General features: G+C 46.9%; 1 protein-coding gene across 1 annotated transcript; it reads right to left on the bottom strand.

Moving 5' to 3' along the window:
- Nucleotides 1-1,861: 1,861 nt before the first annotated feature.
- On the bottom strand, nucleotides 1,862-26,919 carry RSPH1 (radial spoke head component 1). Its single transcript, XM_077807235.1, has 9 exons — nucleotides 26,866-26,919; nucleotides 25,231-25,344; nucleotides 25,005-25,110; nucleotides 20,705-20,795; nucleotides 20,224-20,359; nucleotides 19,833-19,904; nucleotides 4,150-4,306; nucleotides 3,523-3,663; nucleotides 1,862-1,935 (listed from the first exon to the last, which is right to left on the bottom strand). The coding sequence occupies exons 1-9, from the start codon at nucleotides 26,917-26,919 to the stop codon at nucleotides 1,862-1,864; spliced, it is 945 nt and encodes a 314-aa protein (XP_077663361.1).
- Between the last annotated feature and the right edge of the window lie 554 nt (nucleotides 26,920-27,473).

The raw sequence follows: 27,473 nt of genomic DNA, 5'->3' as shown, positions 1-27,473 counted from the left end.
GAACATGAAACAATGGGTGTTACCATACATGCATCCGATGAAGCGAGCTGTAGCTCACGAAAGCTTATGCTCAAATAAATTTGTTAGTCTCTAAGGTGCCACAAGTACTCCTTTTCTTTTTGTGGATACAGACTAACACGGCTGCTACTCTGAAGCCTGAGGAAAAAGTAATTTCATAAACCAACCAAGAATGAACTCAGCTTGAACGGAAGACAACCTTGAGATAGCAGGGACTGATTAACTAGGTCATGCAGCTGTTCACCAAATTTGCCTCTGACTATGTTAATGCTTGCATATAATAGAATTCTAATTTATGTGAGTTCTTCTAAAAAAGAAGGAAAATTTACACTAGCCGTGCCATTAATGGAAATATAATATTTCCATTCACCCAGGAAGCCATGTAAGGAGAGGGAAGAATATTCAATAACTAAACAAGATAACCACATAAGAAGCTCAACTTAAAATGTAATAAGGAATTGCAAACAAAATTCCAAGCAGGATAGGAGAAAAAAAATTAAATGAGCATTTCCTTAATAAGAAATTGTAGACAGGAGAAAGATTGCAAACCCAAGTGATAAACTGTATTTATTTTACACCTATCACTTCCTTTTTAACTATCTCTACTATTAATTTCCAAACCTCTACAACAACTTCAGATATGTTCTGTGTTACAATAAAAAGAACCTGACACTAAAATGTTAACTCCTTTTCCCCTTAATGTGGAATGTCACTCAAATTATTCTGGTCTGAGGTCTAGGACTAAAATATTTAGTCCTGTTTCAGTAACATTGATATCTCATGACTCACCAGAGCTAGAAACAGCTACTTTACCCCAAAAGAGACCTGTAAAATATCTTAGGAACAAACTCTCCAATACATACATACTTGGCTTAACTTTAAGAACGTGAGTAATCCTATGTGAAGTCAATAAGACTACTTGTATGCTTTAAGTTAAACAAGTGTTGAAGTATTTGCAGGATCAGGGCCTAAACATTGTATCAACATGGGGGAGTTAGTGTTGTTATGAGAACCTTAAATTTGTATTGTCTGAATTTTGTGCAGTCAAATTTGCAATTTTAGCATTTTGTGGTTAGTTTCTTCTTATTTTGTTTTTCTATAAAGGGAAAAAACCCCACAGCTGAAGCACTGAGATTTTGCAACTGTTTTTGTGCTGTTCCACTCAATCACTGAAGATGCACAAAAACTGTACACTAGTGCAATTTTTTTTGTGCAACTCCACACTGCCACAGTCTTTGAAGTTAGTAAAACTGCTGAAGAAGCACGTACAAATGTCATTTTAATTGCTTTATAACATCAGAATTTCAAAAATATTTTTGATGATGTGAATTAGTTTCCAACGTAGAGGCTTTGTTTTGGTACTGCTCTTCAGGACTTTGAGGACTATAAGATCCAAGGTTCACCTTCCCGCGAAAAATTAGGCATAGACCAATGCCACAGTTAAGATACAGACTTCAGTGAACAATGGTTTGATATGTTATGGGAAATTACTGAGAATTTTTCTTCTTGTTTGTGTAAACTCCATTTTAAAGTAATAATATGAAGGAGTCCAAAGATATTGCCCGATCCTGTAATCACTTACACAAATGAGTAACTTTATCCATGTGAGGAGTCCCACTGAGTTCAACCAGTGGTTACACCTATTGTATATAGCAAATAAAATGGCCTTGGAGTTAGAAATCATAAACTCTGAGTTCAGAAAAACACCCAAAAAGGCATTTTCTATACAAAGTATCCCAAAGAATATGTTTATTCAAAACAATGTAACAGACCTTTCAATTAAATAAGAATAATACAGGGCTATGGTACCTAGCTTTTTTCCGTGTAATTTCCTTATTTGGTTTTATTCTTCTTTATTTGTTTCTGCCTCCTCTGATTCCTTTGATTCTTCCTCCTTCTCTTCTAAACTAGTATTTACTGTTGGGGGAAAAACATGAAATTTGGGGTACATTTAATAAAATAACAGTGCTTTAAATCTTTTTTAATTAATTCACTCATTGTAGTAATACTTTATCCTGGAAAATATAATGCAAGCTCCTTACATATACTGTCTAGTTAGTTATTAGGAGTGGGCCAAAGTGGAGTGCTTTAGAAAATCCTACTCTTGTTAGAAGATAGGCATATATGGGGTATAACAAAATCCCTATTACTGTTAAACTGTTTTAAATTTAGAGTCCACTTACTGTATTCACATTACCAAAGTAAAGACCCTATGGTAAACGAATAAGGACATAACCATATAACCCATACTCATAGTCCTAGGTTCATCAACAGACTGCTGCAGGACTTAAATGGACGGATTCAGTTCATTACAAAAACTATTAATTACTGAGGTGTGGGCTGCTCAATAAATATTTCATTATTAGAGAACATTCATCAATAAAGTAATAATGAGGCCTAAAAATTACAAGTATATTCAGCATCATCCCATTCTGTATATTAGGGGCCAAATTCTTTGTGGACATAACTCCACTGAAATCAAAGAACTTAGCTCTACATGTTTAGGGTATGTTTCAGCATATTTTCAAGCCATTTAATTGTTTTTCCGGCTCCTGTTGTCAGTTTTGCACCTTACCTTAACGTGAAATGGATTGATGAAAAACTGAGAATCAAACACTTGGTGGTTGGAAACATTAGAATAAAAGTTTACAAATCTGGATATGTTTTAATTTATGCAGTCCGTATTTTAATTAGGCAGAGATTTACTCATAAAATATGGCTTAACACAGGCCTCATTTTATAATACCTTCTAATAATTTTAATAATTTGAAATATTTTTTTAAAAAATAGTGAAAATTCAGAAACTATACTTAAAACATTCAAACATTAAAAAGCAATAACTTCATTTTCAAAACTAAAACAAAACATTTTCTTTTAATAATTCATTCAGCTTTCTGAATGAGAGTGTGCAAGTGTCACCAACGGGATCAACCTCCAAATCCATATGTAGATTTCAAACATCCAAAGTTCTGGTGTTGGTTAGCTCTGGCTTTCCATTTAGTGTATTACAAAGATCAGACCCATCAATAGTAATGATATTTCTTTTCTTCAGAACAAAGCTTTGTGTGATGTGATATCGTTTGAAGTCCTGTGTGTCAGTTTAACTTTCTAACTCAACAAATTTTACATTAATATAAAAGGTTTGTTTCATTATCTCTTAGGGTGTTTTGGTTCTGTTTTGTTTTTTCATTCCAGTGAGGAGAACATTCCTCTCATAAGGGGGAAAAGCTTCACTCTGAGGGGCTAAATTTGGTAAGGCATGTAGCCCGGCCTCCTTGTACACGCAAGTTTCAAATATCCATTATGTGCAAACAATAATGCACATAAAATTCAGTATACAAAATTAGAAGCCACCTTGTGAAGATTTGGCCCTTTATGAAAAACAAGAGTTTACTATCTTTTCAGAATGATAATGTACCCCCACACAGTGACACATGTTCAGCTAGTTGACATGCACCATTTCAGATGACCAACTATAATCACTCATTCCTCTTTCTTCCTCACCCTGATCCACTTGATCGTCTTTGCCCCCTTCCTCCTCTTCTTCTCCCTCCTTAAGTGAGGACAGCTCTTCAATGGGCTCTGTAGCTTCAGCAGGAGGTTCCCCAACCTCAACAGGTTCCTCAGCAGGAGGTTCCTCAGTAACTGAAATGGGAGAAAAGGAGATATATGCCAGACTATGGGGGAGCGGGGAGAAGAATTGTATAGATCTGCTCATTGCCATTATTTTTATTCTTAAGTAACAGCTAACATCTTAGGCCCAATCCTGTAGCCTTTGCTCATGTGAGTAGTCCCACTGATTTCATGGGGAATGCTTATAGACGGTTTGCAGTATCAAGCCCTGAATCAGATTGTAATAATTTCTCTAATGTTACAGGCTTCCCAGGACAGTTGTGTCTGTTACTAATAACACATTATATCAAATGGAAGTATACTCATATGCTGCACAATGCATACTGAATGTGCTGCAATAAGATGAACCTTCAAACTTTTAGCTGTCACTAATATCCAGCACCTTGTAAACTGACAAAAAGTACAACTCTCTCATTACGATATATTCAAATTAATCAGGCAGAAACAGTTTGGGGAATTTTGGGGGGCAGGGGTTTCCAACAGTTCATTGGGACAAACCTGCAGTTGCTGGCATCTCTTCTGCTGCTAGAGGCTCTTCAGGAGGTGGTGGTTTTTCAACCCCTGGTGTCCACAGAGTTAATTTAGTAATATTTTTTGCTTTCCATTTTGGAATAATTGACACTGATTCCTCCTCTTCCTCTTCCTCCCCTTTATCCTAAAAAAACATAAAAAATCTAGCATCACATTTAGGAATGTGAAGGTAATGACTACGAGCCTGTTTGCATGTACTGAAATCTCTTTATCCTGAGTTTGAAATGGTAACAATACAGCCCTTTAGAGTAAGGTACCAGTATGTAACAACAACCGAACAACATTAATAGTCACAAACTTTAGAAGAGAGAGTAAATCATTCCAAGCTAGAAAACTTGGAGGCAGTCAGTTAGTTAGTTACAATGTTGGTCTCAAAATTTAATATTTTTTTTGGCTAGTTTCCTTTCTTTCTTATGCTTAAATTCAGGTAACACAGGGTGTCATGAAGCCCCAAAGAGCCTTCTTCCTTAATCATTCTGCAACTCTCAGAAGGGCTTAGCCTAAGAGCAGTACCTACAGAGACTGGGCTGTTCCATTTTCCCAACTCCACAAAAGGGATGGAAAGGAGAGAAGGCACGATCATTACCCGCCTCCTTTCCACACCAGCCTACACCATAGATCTGGCACATAGGGAGCTCACAGAGGCATTCAGCAACAGAGGGAAAATGCATCCCGGTTCTCCCAGTGGGATGATACAGCTTTCTGTCCCAACCCCTTACACAAATAGGCAAGCAAGAGAAAATTGCTCTCTGCTTCTCATGGTTGTGCAGTCTGTGCTCAGGTAAGATCCATGAAACTTATGAAGATTGTAATATTGTACATGAGCTTTTGTGCTCTCAATATCAGCCCTTCTGTCTCTTTCTTTACAAATAAGAATGATTTATTTTATACAAAAGTGGGAGAGTTTAACTAATAGACTAGCTAGCTGTACTGAAAGCTAACTTTTCTTAAATCAATTTTATTTGAAAATGAGTCTTGTACTACAACTATTTCAACTACAGCAAACGAGCAAAGTTTTGACTGTTTATTCTCATTACTATAATGAGAGTACAGCACTGTGACCTACAGTAAAAAATAATCACAGGATTCACTTGAGAGTAATGCTATAGTTAGGGGCTAAGACTGTCAAAGGTCTTAACAAACAAGAACAACTGGAGTTAAATTTTACAGGTAAAGCAAAAGTTTCTCATTGAAACTGATATTATGAAGAGATTTTGTTTCCCACACTCCTCTTTTTTGTTAAATGTGGGAAAACCATGCAGCAGAGTTCATTTTTTTTTTTTCAGTTTTAACACTTCATTAAAACCCAGAGAGTACCTCTGTTACACTAGGCTCTATGAAAATAAAGCCTTCAGTGGTGTGGGGGTTCCCATACCCTGGAACAGAAGGCAGCTTTTTGCTGCCCTTTCTCTTGTCCTTTAGTTGTATTAGCTGAGCAAATCAATGAAAGAAAAGAAATAAACATGAACTAGATTGACATGTTAAATGTAGAAAGATGGAAAAATTAGAAAGACCCTTTTTGAAGAAAAAAAGCATTACAAATTGCCCAAAACTTTCATTTAGGTGAGATTATATTTGAAATAATTGTTTCACTGGAAGTTTTGAAATAGCATGTAATAGACTAAGATCTGGCATGTCAGGCAATATAGAAAAAGAGTAAGTTCTGAACTAAATGCAGCATGTTTGTTACCTTGAAACCAAAATACTAAGCTAAAAATATATTTGTAATTTCTAGTTAGGCATTATTATTTTTATTATATAACTAGAATAGGTCAGGTAGTCAGAAACAGATCTGAAAGACCACACTCAAAAGCAAGAAGAAAAATAATTCCCCAATACTATTCAGTTGTGGGTACTGTGGAGTTGTGGGTACTGTGAAAAAGTTTCTGCTCTACCTTGGTGGGTCTTGCGCTTATTGGCGCATTTGCTCGCCTTAGAGCTTCACGGCAGCCCTCAGCTTGGCCGTTTTTCTGAACCCACAGTCCAGATCATTGAGCCTGTGTCTGACCAGGAGTTGGGAGGATTTGGGGGGAACCCGGGCCCGCCCTCTACTCCGGGTTCCAGCCAAGGGCCCTGTGGAATGCAGCTGTCTAAAGTGCCTCCTGGAACAGCTGTGCAACAGCAACAACTCCCTGGGCTACTTCCCCGTGGCCTCCTCCCAACACCTTCTTTATCCTCACCATAGGACCTTCCTCCTGGTGTCTGATAATGCTTGTACACGTCTGTCCTCCAACAGTCTGCGTTCTCACTCTCAGCTCCTAGTGCCTCTTGCCCCCAGCTCCTCACACGCACACTACTAACTGAAGTGAGCTCCTTTTTAAAACCCAGGTGCCCCGATTAGCCTGCCTTAATTGATTCTAGCAGCTTCTTGATTGGATGCAGGTGTTCTAATCAGCCTGTCTTAATTGTCTCCAGAAGGTTCGAGTTTCTTCTGGAACCTTCCCTGTTACCTTACCCAGGGAAAAGGGACCTACTTAGCCTGCTCTCCTGCCGCTGCCCTCTGGCCTGGGCTTTCCTTGCTTTTTGCCCCTGCTTTCGGCTTCCCCCTTGACCGGGCCAGATGCTCTCCCCCTTTCTTTTCTTTTTGTTGTTTTTTTTTTCTTTCTCTGCTGTTGCTAGAGTGCTGGCCGGCTGCCGGCTGGCTATTAGCCCCCCCGCCTGCCCGCCCTCAGATGCTGCTGCCGCTCCAGCTGAAACACGCCCCCCGAGAGCGGGGGGGCTACCGGCCTGCTCCCCAGAGGGGGGGAGTGGAGGGATCCAGCCCCCAGACCCAACCGCTTGCTGTTTGTCTGCGGACCCATCTCTGGCTGAGAGGAATCTTATCACTTGCTCCGGCATTTCTGGAATGCAAAAAAGAAAGCCCAGAACAGACAGAGAAAAAGCCGTCTACCGGAGGAACAATGCCCAGGGAATCTACAAATCGCTGTGGAGGGGGCCCAAGACTGAGTAACTTTCGAACTGTGCTCTTGTGTGGGGGGAGGCCTTGACTGTGTTGTGACTGTGTTTGTAGGGACACAGGGGGTGTGGCACGGAGCTGCCCCCCGATCCATCTGTGTCCTCCCAACCCCCACAGTACTATCCTCATCACTGCCCCCTCCATCGTCATTGCTGGCTGTTTAACATCTGCCTCTGGACTTAGCTGCTCGCCCTGATTCCACCGTGTGGGCCAGAAGCACCAGCCAACCAAACAGGACTCTCTGGACAAGCATATGGTGGTTCATGTGCCGCCCCTCCACCCTCCCCGAACTGCCCATCCCGCAGCCTGTCCCTTTTTACCTGACCCCAACTCCTGTTAACCACCTGCCACCGCCACCGCCGGGGCATCGGCAATGGAGGGCACGGGGGTGACCTCCACCGCTGCCATGCCCACCGCCTCCCCAGCCTCTAGGGGAGCCCCCCGAGCCGGCGGGAAAGGCCAGGGCAAAAAGAAGGGGAAGGGCCCCGCTAAAACCACCAGGCCCTCCATGGCAGGGGCCACCCCCACTGCTGTGCCCCCGCCACCAACCACGGCGTCCCTCCCTGCTGCCTTGCTCTGCGGGTGTCCCTCCCTCACCCCCCAGGACGTATGCCTGGGCGGCGGCAGCCCCCCCGCCTGCCGCCTCGTCATCTCTCCCGCCCACCGCCTCCGCCACCATCAACAGGGGCCGGGGCCCCTTCCCCACCATGACAAGGAAGCACGGTGTCCGATGCCTCCTGGTGCCCGCCTCGCCCCACGTGGAGACCTACGTGCGGGCGTTGGCAAGGGTGGTGGGAAGGTCCAAAATGTACGGGAAGGTCGTCTTCTTCTTAGCATCAGAGGTTGCCGCCCAGGAGGCGGTGGGGAGAGACCTGACGGTGGGGGAGGGGGTTGTCCCCCTAGAGCCGCTAGAGGACCTGGGCGTCCGCCTGGTCCTGACCTCTGTCCCTCCTTTTCTCCCAAATGCTGCCCTGTTACCCTGCCCTCTCCACCCTGGGGAAACCGGTTTCTGTCATCAGCCATCTCCCGTTGGGCTGCAATGCCCCTTAGCCCGGCAAGGAGGGGCACCTGGGATCCCCGAGACCCGGCAGGACATCGGCCCCGTCATTGCCGATGCCCCTGGCCGCCCGATACCCGAACCCCACTCCTCTCCTTCGGACCACCACTTCTCCCGCTCAGGCCCCAGGGGCACCTACCCTACAACGCCCAGACGAGCAGGAGAGCCCCGCCCTCGCTGCTGACAATCTGGCGGGGCCTATGGAGGAGGGTGTGGCAGAGATACCACCAGGCATGGGAGAGAGCCTGCCCCAGGGAGAATCCTCCCTCCCTTATGCCGCCCCACCATCCCCCCACCAAATCCCTGAGCCATCGCCTTTACCCCCTGACACGACTCCTGCTAACCAGCCCCCAGATGATGCCTTGGAGGGCTGGGCCCTAGTCCAGGGGAAGCAAGGCAAGCAGAAGGCTCAAGCTCCGCCTCATCTAGCTGAGGCGGAGGCCCTCCGGAAGACCAGGAAGCCGAACCTTTTGCTTTGCCCACGAGTGCGTCCCATCCATCGGTGTCAGCCGGGAAAGACGTGGTAGCACCAGCAGGTAGTGTCTCCCCTCCATGGGAGACCCTCCCCTCCAAGACCCTCGAGGAAGCCCCTTCTGTCCTGACACTACCCGAAACCCCCGTGAACCCCGAGGAAGCTGTCATGGCAGGTGCCAGCGGGGAGAACCCTGGGGCGACGGAAAGTGTCCTCTCCTCCATGTTCGAGGCCCTAGATCTGACCCCTGTTGCCCAAGGGGAGGACAACCTTTTGCCAGCAAACCTCGATTTGGGCGACCTCACTCCACCCCTCTTTTCCCCATGCTCCCTCCTCCTAACTGCTGCTTCTGCTCCCACCTCCGAGGAGCCCTTGGACTCCTCTACCAACCTGGCCGCTGATGGCACCCTGCTGACGACCACCGAGCCTGCTCAGGTGACAACCGGTGCCACGCGGCTGGGACACGAGTCGCCAGGGGCACCCCCGTTGGTGCGGAGCAATCGATTTCCTTCCCGGGCTGGGGCCCAACAGAAGATAATCCACCTCCCGATGCTGTGGCCGCTAATTTCACCATAGAGCCCGCGCCCGATATCACTGAGAGCTCCCTCTCCACCCCCTTAACCCTCGAGTTTGATCGGGAGGCGCCACCATCCAGCTGCTTGCCTCCCAAAACCCAGAACCTCGCCTCTGCCCCTATCCAATTTACCTCCTGCAATGTCATTGCTGCCACCAGGACTGTCTCCTTCCCTTTCCCAACTGATGACCCCCAGGGAGCGGCCTTTGTGTTCTCCTGCCCCGACCCATTAGGAGCTGCTATCTTCCCTCCACCGCCCTCTATCGCCCCAGAGCTTGAGGCAGGCCTAGAAGCTCCAGCCCATCAGGCACCCTGTCGGGGGTCCGCACCCTGCTTGTCCGTTTTAGTGGACCACGGGGCTGCACCAAGGGCCCCACCGGGAAACAACCGGGAAACCGTAACCCCACCCCCCCATGAGCTGCGAGGAGAGCTGCGGAAGTTTTTAGAGGATGTCCGTGGCTCCCGCAACAAGGTACAGCTTGCTCTCCAGCAATGGGGGGATTTTTTTCAAATCCTCCGGGCCACAAGGGCCCTCATGGGGGAAGATAAAGGGACGGGGAAGCAGGATGCCGTGGCCTACTGGCAGGTCCGCGTCTTCTGTGACCAATTACTCACCTACAGGATGGGTCAAGGACTGTTGCACGGCCCGCTGGGGGATGCGAGCGTCCCTGCCAGTGAGGATCCCCCCGGCCTCCCCCATGACACCTCTCACCATCGCAACTTTGAACACCTGGGGTTGTAGGATGGCTCTCCGCAGGTCCCAGGTGCTCTCCTTCCTTCGGGAGGGAGGGTACTCTGTGATTTTCCTGCAGGAGACCCATACGGATCCGACCGCCGAAGACAGTTGGCGGCTGGAGTGGGGGGACAGGGTCTACTTTAGCCTTTCCACGATTCAGCAGGCTGGAATGGCGACCCTGTTCTCCCCTGACCTACGGCCCGAGGTGCTAGGGGTCGCCGAGGCCATGCCGGGTCGCCTGCTGCATCTCCAGGTCCATATAGAGGAGCTCGTGGTTAACCTCGTTAACGTCTATGCCCCGACATCGGGCCCGAGGTGGCTGCAATTCTATCAGCAGGTGTCTGCCTTCCTCGGCACCTTGGATTCTCATGAGTGCCTGGTCCTGGTAGGGGATTTTAATACCACCCTCTAGGAGCGAGACCGCTCGGGGACCAAGCAGTGCCCAGCCGCCACGGACACCCTCCGGGAGATAGTTGAACATCACTCCCTAGTGGACATCTGGCGTGACCACCTCCCGGATGACACTTCCACATTCACCTTTGTCCGGCGGGAAGCCCATCGGTCGAGCCACTCCCAGTTGGGCCGCATTTATTTATCACGCTTCCATCTCTCACGAGCCCACTCCTCCAGCATTTGGCTAGCCCCATTTTCTGACCATCACCTAGCCACCGTGACAGCCTCCCTCTGTGCGGAGAGGCTGGGGCCAGCCTATTGGCATTTTAACAACAGCCTGTTGGAGGATGAGGGCTTTGTGACGTCCTCCTGGGAATTCTGGCTGGCCTGGCGAGGGCAGCGGCATGCCTTTCCCTTGGCGCGGCGATGGTGGGACCTGGGGAAGGTGCGCACCCAGCTTTTCAGCCGCAGGGCACCAGCCGACGGAGAAATGAGGCGATAGAGCAGTTGGAACGGGAGGTCTTAGAGCTGGAGAGGCATTTGGCCACCAGCCCCGAAGACCTGCTCCTCTGCGGAGCGTGCCGGAAGAAGAAGGAGGAGCTCTGGGCCCTCGAGGACCATCGGGCCCGGGGCACCTTTGTTCGACACCGCATCCGCCTCCTTCGGGAGATGGATCGCGGCTCCCACTTCTTCTATGCCTTGGAGAAAACGAGGGGGGCCAAGAAACATGTCACCTGCCTCCTGGCAGAAGACGGCACCCCCGTCACGGAACCGGTGGAGATGTGCGGAAGGGCCCAAGCCTTCTACGCAAGTCTTTTCTCCCTGGATCCGACCGACCCTAGCACTTGCAGAGTGCTTTGGGAGGAGCTCCCTACGGTCAGCGCGAGCGACCGAGACTGGCTAGAGTTGCCTCTCACTCTGGCCGAGTTCTCGGAAGCCCTCCATCGTATGCCCACTAATAAGTCTCCAGGCATGGACGGTCTGACCATGGAGTTCTACCGCGTGTTTTGGGACGTCCTCAGCCCAGACCTAGTCACCGTCTGGGCCGAGTCTCTGCAGAGTGGGGTCCTCCCTCTTTCGTGCAGGCGAGCTATGCTCGCCTTATTGCCGAAGAAGGGGGACCTCCGCGATTTACGAAATTGGCGTCCCGTCTCGCTCCTCAGCACAGACTAGAAAATCATAGTGAAAGCAATCTCGCTGCGGCTAGAGTCTGTGCTGGCGGACATGATCCACCCAGACCAGACCTACACCGTCCTGGACTGCAATATCTTTGATAACCTATTTCTGGTTCAGGACCTTTTGGAACTCGGGCGTAGAGACGGTCTGTTGTTCGCCCTCCTGTCCCTACATCAGGAGAAGGCGTTCGATAGGGTGGACCATGGGTACCTCCTGAGCACTCTGCAGGTGTTTGGCTTCGGACCCCAGTTCGTGGGTTTTCTCCGGGTGCTGTACGCTTCCGCAGAGTGTCTGGTTAAGCTCAACTGGACTCTGACTGAACCGGTCAGCTTCGGGCGAGGAGTACAGCAGGGGTGCCCCCTCTCGGGCCAGCTGTACGCTCTGGCAATCGAGCCCTTCCTCTGTCTCCTCCGCAGGAGGTTGACAGGATTGGTACTGCGGTAGCCGGAGGTGTGGCTGGTCCTGTTGGCGTACGCCGATGATGTGCTCCTCGTGATCCAGGACCCCGGCGACTTGGCGCGGGTGGAGGCTTGCCAGGCCATCTATTCGGCAGCCTCCTCCACCCGGGTCAACTGGATCAAGAGCTCTGGCTTGGTGGTGGGAGACTGGCGGCAGGTGAGCTCCCTCCCACCCGCGCTTCAGACCATCTGGTGGAGCGCGGGTCCTCTGCTCTACCTCGGCGTTTACCTTTCTGCCATGCATCCCTCTCCGCCGGAGAACTGGGAAAATTTAGAGGGCGGGATGACAGAGTGGCTCCGGAAATGGACAGGACTACTCCAATGTCTCTCCCTCCGAGGGAGAGCGCTGGTGCTTAATCAACTAGTCCTGTCCATGCTCTGGTAGCCGCTCAACACCCTGGTCCCAGCCCCGGGTTTCCTGACCAACCTCCAGACATCGATTCTGGGGTTCTTTTGGTCAGGAACGCACTGGGCCCCTATAGGGGTTCTTCATCTACCCCTGAAGGAAGGAGGACAGGGCCTGTCATAAATATAAAGGGCCTGTCATAAATATTAAAATCCCTCCTGGCCAGAAGAAAAATCCTCTCACCTGTAAAGGGTTAAGAAGCTAAAGGTAACCTCGCTGGCACCTGACCAAAATGACCAATGAGGAGACAAGATACTTTCAAAAGCTGGGAGGAGGGAGAGAAACAAAGGGCCTGTGTCTGTCTGTATGCTGCTTTTGCCAGGGACAGAACAGGAAAGGAGTCTTAGAACTTTTAGTAAGTAATCTAGCTAGGTATGTGTTAGATTATGATTTCTTTAAATGGCTGAGAAAAGAACTGTGCTGAATAGAATGACTATCCCTGTCTGTGTGTCTTTTTTGTAACTTAAGGTTTTGCCTAGAGGGATTCTCTATGTTTTGAATCTAATTACCCTGTAAGGTATCTACCATCCTGATTTTACAGAGGTGATTCCTTTACTTCTATTAAAAGTCTTCTTATAAGAAAACTGAATGCTTTTTCATTGTTCTAAAATCCAAGGGTTTGGGTCTGTGGTCACCTATGCAAATTGGTGAGGATTTTTACCAAACCTTCCCCAGGAAGTGGGGTGCAAGGGTTGGGAGGATTTTTGGGGGGAAAGACGTGTCCAAACCACGTTTTCCAGTAAACCCAGTTAAACTTTGGTGGTGGCAGTGGAAATTCCAAGGGCAAAGAATAAAATTAATTTGTACCTTGGGGAAGTTTTAACCTAAGCTGGTAAAAGTAAGCTTAGGAGGCTTTCATGCAGGTCCCCACATCTGTACCCTAGAGTTCAGAGTGGGGAAGGAACCCTGACATGGTGGCAGAGGTGGGATTAACCTGAAATCATTTTGAGATCAATTTGAGATTTTTTGAACCAGAAATACAGATTTTAAAAAGGATTTTTTTTTCCTTTGGGGCTGCTGAAAAGGAGGTCCAACTGAAAGCAGCTAGTTTTTTCTCTGCTTTGGGGCCAGAGCAGAGACAAAAGGGGATTATCTTTGTGAATTGCAGGTTTTCTTTGCCTGGAGGCAGGGTACTTAACCTCCTGCACGGAAATTCACAGTCTTCACAAACCAGAAGTTTTTTTTTTTCCTAAAAGTAAATAGGTGGTGTTCGACCCATTTGCCTGGAGACAAAAGTGGCAAGGTTGTTTTTTTTTTTAGGATTTTTATTTATTTTTTTTTTTTACATGGAGCACAGGTTTGAAAGGATTTTTTTTTTTCCTTTGGGCTGCTGGTAAGCAGGTTTCCAAGTAGTTGGAGGTTTTTTCTTTGATTTGGGGCCAGAGCAGAGACAAAGGGAATGATCTTTTTCTGTAGGCTGACAATCACTATCAGAGAATAGGTATCCTATTCCAGCACAGCAAAATTTTACAGCCAAGTTTTGTTTGTTTATTTCTAAACCTCGGGTGTAAAGTTAGTTAAAAACAGAGAGGTTAGGATGACAGAATCCACGGCTCAACAAAAGCTGGAATTAGCCAGATTTCAGGCTGAGGAAAAACAAAAGGAACATGTAAGACAGATAGAACTCATGCAGCTGGAGAAGGAGGTACAGGAGGCTGCCCACAGGAGGGAAATGGAGGCAAGGGCCAAAGAACTGGAGGAGAAGGAAAAAGAGGAAGCATGTGGAGGAGATGGAGAAGATAAAGGCTCAGCAGAATATACCAACAAACCCTAGCAATCCTTCTCCAGGTACCACTTCCCATCCCAGAAAGTTCCCACCTACAAGGCAGGCGATGATACGGAGGCCTTCTTAGAAAACTTCAAAAGGGCCTGCCTTGGGTACAGCATCTCTACCGACCAATACATGGTAGAGCTGAGGCCACAGCTCAGTGGACCCTTAGCTGAGGTGGCAGCTGAAATGCCTAAAGAACAGATGAACAGGTATGAACTGTTTAAATCCAAAGCGAGAGTCAGATAACACCCTAGCAGTCTCGTCGGAGGTTCAGAGCCCTAAGGTGGAAACCAGACGTGTCACTTACCCAACATGCCTACCACATTGTGAAACATTGGGATGCCTGGATATCAGGAGCCAGTGTTGAATCTCCAGTAAATTTGCCCTTCCTAATGCAAATGGAACAATTCTTAGAGGGTGTTCCTGAGGAATAGAAAGATACATCCTAGAAGGGAAACCCAAAACTGTAATCGAGGCAGGAGAGATTGGAGCCAGACGGGTGGAGGTGGCAGAGAAGAAGAAAACTGGTCGCAGTTGGAGCAGAGACCAGAAGGCACAACCCCAGACAACACCCTATTACTGGGGACTGCCCAAGGCCCCACCTACCTCCCAAAGAACCCTCCAGACACCTTATCGTCCCACCACCCTGTTCTCCAGCAACCCACCTCGCCCCAGTGACCCGTCAGCTGGACGATGTTTTAAATGTAATGAGCTGGGGCATGTAAAGGCCAACTGCCCCAAGAACCCCAACAGATTACAGTTCATTGCACCGGAATCACACTAGAGGTCCTCAGGTCCAGATACCTCCCAAATACCCTTGGAGCGGAGGGAAACTGTGAGTGTGGGCGGGAAGAAGGTCACCGCATGGAGGGACACCGGAGCACAAGTGTCAGCTATCCATGCTTCCTTAGTGGACCCCAATTTAATCAATCCAGAGATCCAAGTCATGATTCAACCTTTCAAGTCCAACTCTTTTGATTTGCCTACAGCCAAGTTGCCCGTCCAGTACCAGGGCTGGTGAGGAACGTGGACTTTTGCAGTCTATGATGATTACCCCATCCCTATGCTGTTGCGGGAAGACTTGGCCAATCATGTGAAGCAGGCCAAGAGGGTGGGAATGGTCACCCGCAGCCAGGCTAAACAAGCCATGAGGCCTAGCTCTGTTCCGGAAACTTCTATCAGGACCCAGTCAGAGGTGATGGACCCGGACCCCAAGCCAATGTCTGCAACAGCAGTAGTGGATCCAGTCCCAGAGACTCAGACGGAACCAGTCCCAGAACCAGAACCAGCGGAACAACCAGCACCAGACCTATTGCCAGCACTGAATCCAGTACTTGCAACCTCAACACCAGAGGGCCCCACCGAACCTGAACCGGCAGCAGCCCATAACCCTACACAAGAGGCTCAGCCGGAGCCTGAACCCCAACATAGTGTCCCAGCGGAGAGCGGTTCACAGTCAATGGAAACAGCCCCATCCCCTACATCGCTTCCAGAGGGACCAAGCATAGGTTCACAATCCAATGAGGAACTGATGTCTCCAGCATCAAGGGAACAGTTCCAGACCGAACAGGAAGCAGATGAAAGCCTCCAGAGAGCTTGGACGGCGGCACGGAGAAACCCACTGCCTCTCAGCTCTTCTAATCGATCCAGGTTTGTTGTAGAAAGAGGACTTTTATACAAGGAAACTCTTTCTGGTGGACACCAGGAAGACTGGCATCCTCAGAGACAGTTGGTAGTTCCAACTAAATACCGGGCCAAGCTCTTGAGCTTAGCCCACGATCACCCTAGTGGCCACGCTGGAGTGAACAGGACCAAAGACCGTTTGGGGGGGTCATTCCACTGGGAGGGAATGGGCAAGGATGTTTCTACCTATGTCCGGTCTTGTGAAGTATGCCAAAGAGTGGGAAAACCCCAAGACCAGGTCAAAGCCCCTCTCCAGCCACTCCCCATCACTGAAGTTCCATTTCAGCAAGTAGCTGTGGATATTCTGGGTCCTTTCCCAAAAAGACACCCAGAGGAAAGCAGTACATACTGACTTTCATGGATTTTGCCACCCGATGGCCGGAAGCAGTAGCTCTAAGCAACACCAGGGCTAAAAGTGTGTGCCAGGCACTAGCAGACATTTTTGCCAGGGTAGGTTGGCCCTCCGACATCCTCACAGATGCAGGGACTAATTTCCTGGCAGGAACTACGGAAAACCTCTGGGAAGCTCATGGGGTAAATCACTTGGTTGCCACTCCTTACCACCATCAAACAGATGGCATGGTGGAGAAGTTTGATGGAACTTTGGGGGTCATGATACGTAAATTCGTAAATGAGCACTCCAATGATTGGGACCTAGTGTTGCAGCAGTTGCTCTTTGCCTGCAGAGCTGTACCACATCCCAGTTTAGGGTTTTCCCCATTTGAACTTGTATATGGCCGTGAGGTTAAGGGGCCATTACAGTTGGTGAAGCAGCAATGTGAGGGATTTACACCTTCTCTGGGAACTAACATTCTGGACTTTGTAACCAACTACAAAACACCCTCTGAACCTCTTTAGCCCTTGCTAAAGAAAACTTACAGGATGCTCAAAAAGAGCAAAAAGCCTGGTATGATAAACATGCCAGAGAGCGTTCCTTCAAAGTAGGGGACCAGGTCATGGTCTTAAAGGCGCTCCAGGCCCATAAAATGGAAGCATCGTGGTAAGGGCCATTCATAGTCCAGGAGCGCCTGGGAGCTGTTAATTATCTCATAGCATTTCCCACCTCCAACCGAAAGCCTAAGGTGTACCATATTAATTCTCTAAAGCCCTTTTATTCCAGAGAATTAAAGGTTTGTCAGTTTACAGCTTAGGGAGGAGACGACCTGAGTGGCCTGAACATGTCTACTATGAAGGGAAAGTGCTGGTGGTGTGGAAGAGGTGAACCTCTCCATGACCCTTGGGCGAATGCAGCGACAGCAGATCAAGGAGCTGTGCACTAGCTACGTGCCAACATACTCAGCCACCCCAGGACAGACTGAACGAGCATACCACTCCATTGACACAGGTAATGCTCACCCAATTAAAGTCCAACCTTACCGGGTGTCTCCTCAAGCTAAAACTGCTATAGACCGGGAGATCCAGGATATGTTACAGATGGGTGTAATCCGCCCCTCTGGAAGTGCATGGGCATCTCCAGTGGTTCTAGTTCCCAAACCAGATGGGGAGATACGTTTTTGCGTGGACTACCATAAGCTAAATGCTGTAACTTGCCCAGACAACTATCCAATGCCACGCAAAGATGAACTATTAGAGAAACTGGGATGGGCCCAGTTCATCTCTACCTTGGACCTAACCAAGGGGTACTGGCAAGTACCGCTAGATGAATCCGCCAAGGAAAGGTCAGCCTTCACCACACATCTCGGGCTGTATGAATTTAATGTACTCCCTTTCGGGCTACGAAATGCACCCGCCACCTTCCAAAGACTTGTAGATAGTCTCCTAGCGGGATTAGGAGAATATGCAGTCACCTACCTTGACGATGTGGCCATATTTTCGGATTCCTGGGCAGAACACCTGGAACATCTACAAAAAGTCCTTGAGCGCATAAGGGAGGCAGGACTAACTGTTAAGGCTAAGAAGTGTCAAATAGCCCTAAACAGAGTGACTTACCTTGGACACCAGGTGGGTCAGGGAACTATCAGCCCCCTACAGGCCAAAGTGGATGCTATCCAAAAGTGGCCTGTCTCAAAGTCAAAGAAACAGGTTCAATCCTTCTTAGGCTTAGCCGGTTATTACAGACGATTTGTACGCAATACAGCCAAATCGCCACCCCACTGACAGACCTAACCAAAAAGAAACCGCCAAATGCCGTTCAGTGGACCGAAAAGTGTCAGAGGGCCTTTAACCAGTTTAAAGCGACACTCATGTCTGACCCTGTACTAAGGGCCCCAGACTTTGACAAACCGTTCCTAGTAACCACAGATGAATCAGAGCGTGGTGTGGGAGCAGTTTTAATGCAAAAAGGACCTGATCAAGAATTCCACCCTGTAGTGTTTCTCAGCAAAAAACTGTCTGAGAGGGAAAGCAACTGGTCAGTCAGTGAAAAAGAATGTTACACCATTGTCTACGCTCTGGAAAAGCTACGCCCATATGTTTGGGGACAGCGTTTCCACCTGCAAACCGACCATGCTGCGCTACAGTGGCTTCATACCGCCATGGGAAATAACAAAAAACTTCTTCGGTGGAGTTTAGCTCTCCAAGATTTTGATTTTGACATCCAACACATCTCAGGAGCTTCTAACAAAGTGGCTGATGCACTCTCCCGTGAAAGTTTCCCAGAATCAATTGGTTAAAATCGTCTTTGAGATGTGGAAAATATTGTTAGTCTTTATGTACTTGGCAGTATATTTAGAGATCCATGTGTCTTACTAACTCTATTTTTCCTAGAGCTCCAGGAAGAAATCCCAGCCAGCGTTTCACCCTAGCTGAGATTTGGGGGGCGTGTCATAAATATAAAGGGAAGGGTAAACCCCTTTAAAATCCCTCCTGGCCAGAAGAAAAATCCTCTCACCTGTAAAGGGTTAAGAAGCTAAAGGTAACCTCGCTGGCACCTGACCAAAATGACCAATGAGGAGACAAGATACTTTCAAAAGCTGGGAGGAGGGAGAGAAACACAGGGCCTGTGTCTGTATGCTGCTTTTGCCAGGGACAGAACAGGAATGGAGTCTTAGAACTTTTAGTAAGTAATCTAGCTAGGTATGTGTTAGATTATGATTTCTTTAAATGGCTGAGAAAAGAACTGTGCTGAATAGAATGACTATCCCTGTCTGTGTGTCTTTTTTGTAACTTAAGGTTTTGCCTAGAGGGATTCTCTATGTTTTGAATCTAATTACCCTGTAAGGTATCTACCATCCTGATTTTACAGAGGTGATTCCTTTACTTCTATTAAAAGTCTTCTTGTAAGAAAACTGAATGCTTTTTCATTGTTCTAAAATCCAAGGGTTTGGGTCTGTGGTCACCTATGCAAATTGGTGAGGATTTTTACCAAACCTTCCCCAGGAAGTGGGGTGCAAGGGTTGGGAGGATTTGGGGGGGAAAGACGTGTCCAAACCACGTTTCCCAGTAAACCCAGTTAAAGTTTGGTGGTGGCAGTGGAAATTCCAAGGGAAAAGGGTAAAATTTAATTTGTATCTTGGGGAAGTTTTAATCTAAAAAGTAAAGTAAAAGTAAGCTTAGGAGGTTTTCATGCAGGTCCCCACATCTGTACCCTAGAGTTCAGAGTGGGGAAGGAACCTTGACAGGGCCTGAAGCAAGCTCTGAAGCCAGTCAATATCTGGTACACGGACATGACATCTTCAAAATGGAGGTCAAAGTCAATCAAAATTCTGTCTGGCTTTTTTGTATTGCAGAAGGCTAGCAAGGTATGATCCTGCTTTCACTGAAATCAATGGCAAAATGTCTAGTGTCTGCAATGAGAGCAGCAATGGGGCCTTCATATGTCAGGGCTTGCACAGCACAGTAGCCAGACAAGATTTTTTGACTCTGGTGCTTAGAAAAGCACATACTAAAGCTGTTGGACTTTTAAAATATACAGCACCTGTAATGAGCTAGGCAGGCCACACTTGAACAGGCTGAACTGACTTGGTAAGTTTTCTAACATTTGGTATAGTCTGTATTATATTATTTACCTGGTCTAGATGTGTGTATTCACCATGCTGTTCACACCCAATATCGAAGACATACTTTCCACGACCTATCGGCTGTAAAAGAGAAACAAAAAGTTAGCAAGACTTTGAAGCTAGCAAACTCTGAAGGAGTAAATGAAAAATACAAAAGATCACTTAACACTGTACTATGTAATTGACACAATATTAAATAAAAATGCAATGAGAAAACTAAACTTTGGAGAAACTTTGCATCCTCATTGATTCATTTACATCTGTTACATTTATGGTTCAAAGAATACTATGAAAAATGGGGGACCTGGTTTAATTTTTCAATGTAAACAGTACATACCAAAACAACAACATTTGCTAGTTTTTCAAATTCAAATAGCATTTTCCAACATACAGTACTTACATTTCCATTTACAAACTTGCCCTGGTATCTGTGCTTTAGATGAATAAGTTCAGCTGCTCCTTCCTGTTGCCCATTTACCCAGCCACCAACATATTTAGAGCCAGTCTCTGCATAGAGGTATGTACCTTGCCCATGCCTGAGAAGCAAATAATAATTTTACTTTATATTACTGTAAATTAACAATGCAGTATTTCTTTGCAATTTTAATGCATTAAACATATGACTAAAATAAATGCCACATTAGCCCATATTTCCAACACCAATAACATCTTCTTCATACATTCATGCTCATCTGCCTTCTGTGTCTGGCTCTATTTAAATCAGCTGATGTCTTACTGCAGGCTTGCCTCCCATTCCAAACTGGATTTGGTTACTAAGGCCCTCCCACAGCTCTCTCTTTCAAAAGGACATCCACAACTCTGAAGACGTTTTTTTTACTTCATCAAGAAACTTGAAAGTTCACTGTAATAATGAAACAAACCTATAGTGGCTAAGCCATTCTCCAGTGTAGGTGTCTCCATTCACGTAGTAGTAAATTCCATTGCCATGTCTTTGGTCTGCTACCCATTCTCCTGCAATGGACATGATAAAAACAGAGTGAGATGTGATAAATTTTACTTGTCACAGAAGTCAGCCTTTAGAATGATCATCTAGACATGTAGTCGACTTTTTATGTGAATGAAGAATATATAGTATTTGAAAATGTAAACTCAGACAACGTTCACTGTACTAACACTTCAGATTATCACCATTTCACTAACTCTCCAGTAAATATAGTCTTCTGGCCTTCACAAGATTTAAATTTCTAACACAGGGCAAAACCCCTACCTTTCGGGCCGCCTTTGCACATCACAAAGCAGCAAAAAAAGACAGCACAAGGCAAATTATTTTCCTTTCCAGGTCACCTTTAAGATCTGAGAGAATTTACACACATCAGATGAAAGGATGATAGGGTGGGATTGTTTCAGAGTGTCTTATACTGTAGCTGAAATAATCTTTTAACAGGTTCTAAAGAACCTAAGCCAAAACCAGTAACTGAGCTTTCTGATTTTCAGATACTGTGCAACAGGAGGTGGGTGGCTCAGAACATCTGAAAATCTGTTCACTCATTTAGGGGCATAAATATGGATGTGGGTGCCTTAAATTAAGCACTTAAATTTAAAAACTTTGTCTTTGGTTCTGACCTCCTCTTTCAAAGCTGATGGTATAGTGTACAGCATTACTCTGTTGACATTTTTTATTCATTTTTTTCAACAATCAGATCAACCTCCTGATGTTTTGCAGAGACAGCATTAGTCCTCACATTAAATGTCATCCTGGAAAGGAACTCTCTGAAGATGGTTAATGAAGCAGCTGGAGTCTGACTTATCTGTTTCATATTTGAGGGAAGACAGTGAAGAAAATCAGATTGAATCAGTCATTCCTAGTACTAAAATGTGGGGAAATATTCTGTATGAGCTTCTATTTCAGGAGCTGGACTAACGATATGCTGCTCTTCTGTCTTATGAGACTCTTTAAGTATCTTGCTTAAACTGTTGCATTTCCTAGACATTGCTACCACAAAGGAAGAAACCGCATTCTTAAAATCTGTTATTTGTAGAAGATTGTAGTGACCCTTCAGATTAATCCTGAGAATTCTGTTCAGGGCAAAGATCTAAATCAAGCTATATTAAATAATGCTGTAAAAGAAGTCTAAAAGAGCATATGGGGATGGAAGAAGAACTGCTGGCACATGTTAATTTCAATGGAATGCCATTGATTTCAGTGGAAGTGAGGAGGCTAAATAACTTTGTGGATTGGGCCTATATAACTTAGTTTTATGGTTGTTTTTTTGTGGGGGTTGCTATCATATTAAAGATAGGTGCAGACAGAAAGTAAGGGAGTCACAATGACATCAGTGAAGACTTCTTTCCTTAGAGGGGGAAATATAAAACAAAGACTGCACTAGTAAAATATAGTCTGACCTCATTTTAGGAGTATTTTAGCCTCAGAAAGCAAACCATGAGGTAGTGCTTAAGTAATTGCTCCTCAGTGAGCAAACAATCCAGCGTAGCTTTCCCAGTACATGAATCAGGCCAAAAGACACTGCCACAAATAAATTAATTTAACTTATGTCTGTGCAAGTCACTTAATTCTTTCTTGCACTTCTGCTGACATCCATTTCTTCTGCACTGCAAGATGCATCAGTGTAAATCTAATTTTCCCATGCCTTCCAATCCATGTTCTGATGAAAACAGTTCAGTGATGCTCCCTGGTGAATGCTTAATCACAAGTCATAGAATCATAGATTTTAAGGTCAGAAGGGACCATTATGATTGTCTAGTCTGACCTCCTGCACAACGCAGGCCACAGAATCTCACCCACCCACTTCTGTAACAAACCCCTGACCTATGTCTGAGCTACTGAAGTCTTCAAATCGTGGTTTAAAGACTTCAAGGTGCAGAGAATCCTCCAGCAAGTGACCCGTGCCCCACACTGCAGAGGAAGGTGAAACCCCTCCAGGGCCTCTGCCAATCTGCCCTGGAGCAAAATTCCTTCCCGACCCCAAATATGGTGATCAGCTAAACCCTGAGCATGTGGGCAAGACTCACCAGCCAGACACCAAGGAAAAAATTCTCTGTAGTAACTCAGATCCCACCCCATCTAACATCCCATCACAGGCCACTGGGCATATCTACCGCTAATAGTTGAAGATCAATTAATTGCCAAAATTAGGCTATCCCATCATATCATCCCTTCCATAAACATATCAAGCTTGATCTTGAAGCCGGATATGTCTTTTGTCCACACTGTTTCCCTTGGAAGGTTGTTCCAGGACTTCACTCCTCTGATGGTTAGAAACCTTCATCTAATTTCAAGTCTAAACTTCCTGATGGCCAGTTTATATCCATTTGTTCTTGTGTCCACATTGGTACTGAGCTTAAATACTTCTTCTCCCTCTGTGGTATTTATCTCTCTGATATATTTATAGAGAGCAATCATATCTCCTCTCAGCCTTCTTTTGGTTAGGCTAAAGTCAGATATAATGCCTACATTTGGTGGGGGTGCTTCTACTAAGCAGCAGATTTCTTATCTACCTATAATATATAAAGCTTTCTTCTCCTGGATCTCTCACTTCTTCTGCACTGCATACTTATAGAGGTATACAGAGGAGGGAAAAGACTCTTGCTACTCCCAGAAGTAGAAGCTGCATTAGGATATTAATCATAGTGTCTCAAATTGTGGACCACGGAGTATTTACTGATTGTCCACAGATAGATAGTGGGTCACCTGGTGTTAACTCACATATATATATATATATATATATGCGCCCTGCGGGGGTTGCTATCATATTGAAGATAGGTGCAGATATATATATGGACTCCTCCCCTGCTGTTGGCAATCTCATCAATAAAGATAAATAAATAAATAAATAAATGTTTTCCCAAAGGGTAAAAACATTTTTTTAAAGTAAGCTTTAAAGGCTCGATTCTTAAGTCTAAGCTCTCTGGCCACAGATTCCCCTTGGAAAATTCTGGGGAAATCTCTGCCGGTGTAGAGTTCTGCCCAGCCGTGCAAGTAGGCCGGTACGCTCCGGTATGCCACACCAGCAAGGTATTTATAACTGCTATGGTGTACCGGAAAGACACAGGAGGAGCCGGTGGCCCCATGGCTCTTCTCTGGTGTGGCTGTACCGTGGCTGTGGGTAGTACAGCAGCCCCGTCGGAGAATAGGACTGGGGGAGGAGGCTGGGGGCGGTACAGCAGCCCTGCCAGAGGACAGAACTGGGCAGCCAGGCTGTGGGTGGTACAGCAGCCGCGCCGGAGGAGCTGCCAGCATGGGGCTGCCCAGCAACCCCACATTCTCCTCCTTTCCTGAAGTCTCTGGCACAACAGAAGGAGGACAGAGCACTCCCTTCACAGGTAACATGGGTGGATCATGGGGAGGGGATGGGGAGAGCATGGGGCCCCGGGCTGGGGGCAGGGCCAGGAGGAGTCACATGGAGGTGTCACGTGGGGAGATCACATGCCCCCCCACTTTTTAGCTGCTGCCCCACCGTACCAGTAAGAAATGGATTTTACCTGCACCACTGGTTCTGCCACATCTTACAGTAGTTCTGCTGACAGTATTCCATTTGGTATACGGGGATGGAGACAAGTCTGAGGAGTGAGCCATGTCCAGGAAAAACAGGAGATGAATTCTCTGCCAACAGGGTAAATTAAAACTGCCTTCCTGAAGTTTTAACTTACACCAACTCTGGGTGGCTGAGAAACGGTGAGCTGTGATTAGCTTCTCCTTAGCCTCCACTCTCTGCTGCTTTGCTTGGATGCATTGGAGAACTGAATCCTATTTTTTACAATGCTCAGAACCTATAGCTCTTTGAAAGGATCTGAAAATGTTCTGGACTGAACTTGACTGTCTGTCAGCATAATCACTACACGTCAATGAATATTCTTGTGATGTTCTTGGGTTGTTTTTAACATAAATTATACTCTCTTCTACTCTGATTCTAACTAAGAATGCAAAGAATTTGCTCAGCACTAAATATAATGAAGCATTCCACTTGATCAGATGATTTGGCAGGAATAAACTGTTGCCAAAAAGTTCAATCCACTCTTCTCCTAACATCCGTGGTGAGGCAGGAATGAAGAGGGAAAAATGAATTTTGGGATAATTTTGTGGATTGAGGTAATAATATGCTGCCCAGCTCATTGTTTCCCATAATTCCACTGAAGCACCTCATCTTCCCAAATATTTAAACCTTCATAATTATGTTCAACAACAAAAGATGCACATTTTACCTTCATATTTTGATCCATCTGGATACATAAAAATGCCTTGACCATGCTTTTTGTTCTCAAAGAATTCTCCAATGTAGCGAGCACCATTTTTAAATCTGTAGGTCCCCTGCAATATATTTGGTATAGATATAGTACTTTGAATTAAAAGGATAATGAAGTGCCTAAACTAATGGAACTGCTGAAACACACGCATGGCTTTCAAAATAATCCTCTATAATTATCTTACCCGCCCATTTCTCAGACCATTGGCATACTCTCCTTCATATGTATCACCATTGGGTAATCGTGCTCTTCCATGTCCATGTCGTTCACCTGCTGCATTGCGTTCACCTTCATATTCCTGATTAAATGGAATAAGCCATTCAGCAGTTTAAGAGGCAGGGGTTCTAAACTGAATCCGATATGAGTACAAAGAGGAAACCAATTGTTTGTCCTGAACAGCTCCTTTTCTTCCTGAGTCCCAGGAAGGCACCTGGCCAAGAAATCTATTGGTAACTGTGGTGAGTATCTTGCACTAAGCCACCAGACCCCACCTGGTACCCAAAGGTGTCTTCTGCCTGCAAACTACTGAAATTTGTTGGGGGCTGGATTCTTGCTACTTAAACAGCACTAAGTTGAAACAGACACTAAATACCATAGTAAAATGGCAGGACTTCACTCAAGTCCTTTTTATCTCTACAACTCCATAGAATACAGTAGCTTAGCAACTCTTCGAAGCTGAGTATCACTAATGTATAGACTCCAACAGAACATAGCAACTAAAGACATCATTGTATTTATAAGATTATTTCTTATTTTAAAAAACATTTTGTTTGAGAAACACATCTCATGACTTTGAGAATCCCAACATAACAGTGATTAATTTTTCTTTTTTTTAGTTTCTCCATACTTTAATACTACAAATCCAAAATTCTGTGTGATCCTAGTCCATGGCTCTGCTCCTACTCTGACTGACATGAGTGGCAAGCCTTCTGTTAACTTTGATTAGAGCACGATTGACCCTTAAAATATGTAACAGTAATTACAAATTCAGTTCTTTTAGGTGTGACAAAACTAAAGATATGTGTCTAATGGGTCCTTTTTCATTAATAGTCTACATACTTATAGACTGGGGCTGTGCCTGGGAAAAAGGGTTTATAGATTCAAAGGGACCATTATGATCATCTTGTCTGACCTCCCTATAGCACAGCCATAAAACTTCTCCCAAATAAATCCCAGAGTAGGTCTTTTAGAAAAACATCCTATCTTGATTTTAAAATGGTCAGTGATGGAGAATCCACCAGGACCCTTTGTAAGTTGTTCCAATGGTTAATTGCTTCGCTGTTAAAAAAATGCATGCCTTATTTCCCGCCTGAACGTCTCTAGATACAACTTTCAGCCGCTGGACCGTGCTATGCCTGTCTCTGCTAGACTGAAGAGCTCATTATTACTTATTTGTTCCCCAGGAGGACGCTGACGGACTATAACCAAGTCACCCTTCAACCCTCTCTTGGCGCACAGACCCACAACCAGCCCCCGCCCCTCCTCCACCCAGGCACCCCGGTGAGCAGGGGAGCCAGGCCAGGCAGGGCCTGGGTGGCAGTGAAGGGCAGCCCTGGGCTAGCGGGGGCCGGCTCTTCTCCACCAGGCTGCCCAGCGCCGCGCGGGCACCGGGGAAAGGCGGCTGCTGGCGGCCCAGGCGGCGCCGCGGGCTCTACGGGGCGGCCGAGCCCCAGGCAGGGGCGGGTGACGCGGCGCCCGGCCGGGTGGGGCGCGGGGCCGGTACCGCGCGGCGGGGGCGGCCCCAGGCCAGCGGGGGGGCGAGGGGGGAGAGGCGGCGCCGGGTCCCGGAGGAGCCGGAGGGGCCGCGGCCCGCACTGACCCCCAAGTCGTTCTCCGCCTCCTCCTCGAACTCCTCCGAGCCCAGGTCCGACATGCTCCGGCCGGGCCCCGCGGCGGCGTTCCCGTCACCATGGGAACCGCCGGCCCAAACAGAAGGAGGCGCGCGCCGTCGCCCCAGCAACACGCACAGGCCCCGCCCCCTTGCCGCCCCTGGGGCACTTGGTGCTGTCCCGGGTGCTGAGAGCCGGGCGCCCCGCCCAGCCAATAGGCGGCAGCGTCACGCTTGGGCCGGAGGGGGCGCGGAGAGAGCGCACGGCGCAGCGCCTGAGGGCACAGTCCCGGGCACACGAGGGGCCGGCAGGGGGCGAGGGACTGGCTGGCACACAGGGGGTACAGGGCACCCGGGGCACGCAGGGGGCAACTGTCAGGCACAGAGCAGGACACGAGGCACAGAGAAAGTAGCACCCACTGACATGAGGGGGGTGTGCAAGTTGTGGGATGACAGATGCAATGCAGGGTATGGCATGCACAGGGCGCATTCAGCCTGCTGCACATGTGGCGTAGCGCTGAGCACAAACAAATGGCATCGCTACAGCGTGTGGTTTAGCTTGGCAATGATGGAAGAAGGCCTGATGTGCCATGGCTTTA

Source organism: Eretmochelys imbricata, chromosome 1 (assembly GCF_965152235.1).
Source record: "Eretmochelys imbricata isolate rEreImb1 chromosome 1, rEreImb1.hap1, whole genome shotgun sequence".
NCBI classification, from domain to species: Eukaryota; Metazoa; Chordata; order Testudines; family Cheloniidae; genus Eretmochelys; species Eretmochelys imbricata.
The sequence above is the reverse complement of the archived record's forward strand: the minus strand, read 5'-3'. Positions and strand labels throughout refer to the sequence as shown.